Raw genomic sequence first — 4461 nt, 5'->3', positions numbered from 1 at the left:
AATGTCACTCAGAGCCAAGCTGCATCTCCTGTCGCAGTTTCATGTGGTGGTTATAAAGAGCCGGCAAAGCCAGCTGAGGTGAGCTCCTGAGGCCAGTGAGAAGACATGGCGTTGGTACGGTCGTCCTTTGGCTGACCCTCAGGAGCAACAGGAGCTGCAAGCCCAGCCCTTGCACGTTGGCTCTGCCCCAGTGAGGAGCTGGCCCAGTGAGGAACTGCCCCAGCTCTGGTCCCCAGCACGTGGGTGGTTAAAAAGGCATTTGCCACCAGTAACACAGATGATTCTGCTCCGGAGACTTACATGGACCTGAGATTTACATAAAATATCATTTAAGACCAAAAGCTCACTTGTTAAGGGTAACTTTTAATGAAGTACATTTTAGTGGGCAATGTTTTTACAGCTTTTGTGATAAGTGCCATATGGAGCTAGGTTTGCAACCCACTTGTGTGAATTTTAAGTGCCATTATTTCCATTACCATAACGTAAGGTTAAGTGTGCAATAAATTTAGCTCATGGGAGAGTGGGCAGAGGGAAAGTTCCAGATTCAGTGTGGCTACCACTAATAGTGATTTGGAACTTTATTCTGTCAGGTGTTTTTTTTTTTTTGTCTTCTGAACACACATGCCTGAGTTCCTCTGATTTTAAAATCCAAGGCCTTGCAAAGGGGTGGTTATTTAGGCATGCCTGCTTGTGTTGCTTGGGGAAAGAAATTTTCTGCAGTGTTTTATTTTTGCTGCTTTTTGTCTTTCATCATGTTTTGTTCTTTCTTTGCTGCACAGCCCTGCTAGCTGAGATTAAGGTGTTCAGAGTTCCTGATTTGCCTTTGATTCGGTGCCAGTGCTGCTGTGGGCACTCGGCCCCTCAACATCAAGTGTATGTATTAGGTTTAAAATAATGCAGTGATTTTTTGAGTAATTTTTCTGCTTCTCACATTAGTCAGATGGAGTTTTTCCCCTCTTATGCTATGGCTGGAGATAATTAGAGCAGCTTGAGAAAGCAGATTTTTGCAGATTAAACTTGCAAAAAGGAGATGTAAAACACCAAGTAAAGGCTATGCTGGTGGAACACTGAAACTGCTTCTCAGCTCGTTATTTCGTGTAACTTGTGCCGGCGGGAAAGGGCCGGGAAGGGGTTGCGTCCCCCACTTGCACACCTGCGTTTCCATCCTGCTTTCTGCCTGTCCTCCCCCGGACTGCAGTCCCCGCTCCCGCCTCGCACCGGACGCCGCTACCGCCGTCCTCTCGGGGCGGGGGTTTCCCCGGGCGTTGGGTCCGTGACCCCCGCCCGCCGCGGCCGGGCGAGCCCGGGCCGGCTCCGCTCCCCCGCGGGACTCGGTCGCGCTGCGGCTCCGCGCCGGAGGGGCGGGCGTGAGGGTGCCGGGGCGGGCGAGCTGCCCGGGGCTGACGGGCCCTGCACCTTCCATTCTCCCCAGGCGGTGCGAGGGAGATGCGGCACCGAGGAGCGGGCTCGGCCGAGGGTCTCCTGACGGGCTGACCGGCGCGTTTGCAACTCCGGGAGCGGTTTGGATGAAAGCGGCGGCGGCGGCTGTGAACGTCGTACGGCGAGTTGGAAACAACATGAATACTTCGGTTCTCGCCCCTCTTGGAAATATTTCCGGTCACCTGAATTTTTCGAAGAAGAACTCGCAGATGTTGCAGTTTGAGGATGAGGATTGTCACGTGCCTTTGGCCATGGTCTTCACTTTGGCCTTGGCTTATGGAACTGTGATAATTCTGGGAGTCTCAGGGAATCTGGCCTTGATTGTCATTATTTTAAAACAAAAGGAGATGCGCAATGTTACCAACATCCTCATTGTCAACCTGTCCTTTTCTGACCTTCTAGTGACCATCATGTGTCTTCCCTTTACCTTTGTGTATACTTTGATGGACCACTGGATTTTTGGGGAGGCCATGTGCAAATTGAATCCTTTTGTGCAATGTGCCTCAATCACTGTCTCAGTCTTTTCTTTAGTCCTCATTGCTGTCGAACGCCATCAGCTCATCATCAATCCCCGTGGCTGGAGGCCAAACAACAGACATGCCTACATGGGGATTGCTGCCATATGGATTTTAGCCACAGCTTCCTCTTTGCCTTTCCTGATCTACCACGTGTTAACGGATGAACCCTTCAGAAACATAACGTTTGATGAATATAAGGACAAATACGTGTGCTTGGACCTGTTCCCCTTGGACACTGCCAGGCTTTCTTATACCACGACGCTTTTGGTGATTCAGTACTTTGGACCACTTTGTTTTATATTTATTTGCTACTTAAAGGTAAGAGAGAATCCCCTTGTGGTGTGTACTTCTTTCTGTCTGGTGTTTGATTATCCTTGCAAAGGTGATGCTTGTAGGTTAAATGATCCCATGTTTCTCTTTGTTGAATTTCCTGCAGATATACATACGATTAAAAAAAAGAAACAACATGATGGACAAGATGAGAGACAATAAGTATAGATCCTCTGAAACCAAAAGGATCAACATCATGCTGATCTCAATAGTGGTCGCATTTGCAGTTTGCTGGCTGCCTCTCACCATCTTCAATATTGTGTTTGATTGGAATCATGAAATTCTGCCTGTTGCTACTTGCAGCCACAACCTGTTGTTCCTGATTTGCCATCTCACCGCCATGATCTCTACCTGTGTGAATCCCATCTTCTATGGATTTCTCAATAAGAACTTCCAAAGGGACCTGCAGTTTTTATTTCATTTTTGTAATTTCCGCTCTCGTGAGGAGGATTATGAGACAATAGCCATGTCCACCATGCACACAGATGTTTCAAAAACCTCTTTAAAGCAGGCAAGTCCTGTGGCATTTAAAAAAATAAATAGTGATGATGATGACAAAATATAAAGAAGTAATAAAAATTCCATACCAAACTGCTGGAAGTGTGATCACAGGTGAAATGTGTCCAAGTACAAGCACAATTACATAACAAGTACAAAATGGGTAATGTTTTTCTTCTTTTTCCAAGGAACTTTGGTTGTTGTCACTTTGAAATTAAACGCTGTGCATTTTTGCCCCTGTTACTGCTTTAATGTTCATAGCAGTTATATCTGAATCTTATTATACGGCATAGTTGGACCTGCTACTACCTATGTTTTTATCAGCTGTCTTTTGTTCTGTTTTCTTTGTATAGTGATGTGCTTTAGCACAAAGATGTATTTATCAATTTTTTTTCAAAGAAGTAGTTTTCAGGAGTGTCCATTTAATATCATTAGAAACAATATGAACTGCAGGGAGGCTGTCAGTACAGAGGACACCCATCCCAGGATAAAATTAGGACCTTGAAGAGTTCTTTTTTTTTTTTTCCTTTTTTTTTTTTTCAATCCGGGCTTTGATCCATGTTAAAATCCTGTAAAATCAGTGTAGGCATGCAGAAAATGATACTGTGAAACCTGTAGAATATGTTAAATGGAGACACGCATTTGTCTCATTCATAGAGGCAATTCAGGCTGTAATTACTTAGGTTCAAAGACAGGATTAAGAGAGAAATTCTGTTCTCATTTATGAGAATAAAACCCTACAGTAATTCCACAGAGTACAATGGGATAACTCTGATGTTCCACCAAAGCAAATGAAAGCACAAATGGGCCTTCAGTCCCAACTGATTTTAGCTGATTTTAGTAATACAGGCTTTTTAATTTAAAAACCCCAGACCCCATTTTCATTTGCCAGCACTGACAAGAGTTAATGTTGCAGGGATGAACTGTACTGTCCATCCGAAGCCCATGAACCATCTGATTTCTCCTTGAGACCTACATCCAGAACCTAAAGGAAGATGAGACTGTTGACTGTACAAGGTGCAATTCCACCTTCACAGATGAAAATGAAAATCGGGTCTGGTATTAAAAAAATATGCTTTAGCTACTCAAGTCTTTTCATAATAATTAGTGCTGATCTGTAAAAATTATATATAGCCTCATAATATTCTGTGTTCAGATGCAGTGGTATAAACATGGATTATCTCCAAGACAATGGATGGTTTCATCAAGATCTGCAAAATTCAAAAAGAGGACATGGATATAGTTTGGGTGTAATTCGTTATGTTTTAGCTTCCAAACTCACAGTTTCCACAGTTGTTTGAAGTGCAGAAATATTTGCCAAATATACACAATAGACCTCTTTGTGTTATTGCTTAAAATATATATCCTCTAATTACACAAAATATACATTACTAGATCCCCAGCTGAGGTAAACCCGCATAACTTGACTGCTGTAAATGAAACTACAACAATATCAGCCAGCTGAGGTTGTGTGTCATACAGTGTACTTTGCTATACAATCAATGCCTTTTTGAATAATCAGCTTTTTTAAAATACAGTATGGACCCTACTTTCTTTTAGCAAGGTCACTTTAAACCATTCTGGCAGAGAAGTGGGTCTTTAAAATGGATATAAATGTAAATGTAGCATAAATGGAAATCTGAACTGATATCTTTCTGAGCAAAAAGGTATCAGG

The 4461-nt window shown here is 43.4% G+C and overlaps 1 protein-coding gene across 1 annotated transcript; it reads left to right on the top strand.

The window, feature by feature from the left end:
- The first annotated feature begins 1526 nt into the window (after window positions 1-1526).
- Window positions 1527-2853, top strand: NPY1R (neuropeptide Y receptor Y1). Its single transcript, XM_065634569.1, has 2 exons — window positions 1527-2276; window positions 2395-2853. Exons 1-2 carry the CDS (start codon window positions 1527-1529, stop codon window positions 2851-2853), a joined length of 1209 nt encoding a protein of 402 aa, XP_065490641.1.
- Window positions 2854-4461: the final 1608 nt, after the last annotated feature.

This window comes from Caloenas nicobarica, chromosome 4 (genome assembly GCF_036013445.1).
Source record: "Caloenas nicobarica isolate bCalNic1 chromosome 4, bCalNic1.hap1, whole genome shotgun sequence".
Taxonomy (NCBI): Eukaryota; Metazoa; Chordata; class Aves; order Columbiformes; family Columbidae; genus Caloenas; species Caloenas nicobarica.
Note: the sequence above shows the minus strand (reverse complement) of the source record. Positions and strands in the feature narration are given on the sequence as shown.

Bases quoted from the DNA above. Each gene is read 5' to 3' on its own strand.
- NPY1R (XM_065634569.1), top strand. From the start codon at position 1,527: ATGAAAGCGGCGGCGGCGGCTGTGAACGTCGTACGGCGAGTTGGAAAC. The intron at 2,277-2,394 runs GTAAGAGAGAAT...AATTTCCTGCAG, and splicing joins TATTTATTTGCTACTTAAAG to ATATACATACGATTAAAAAA.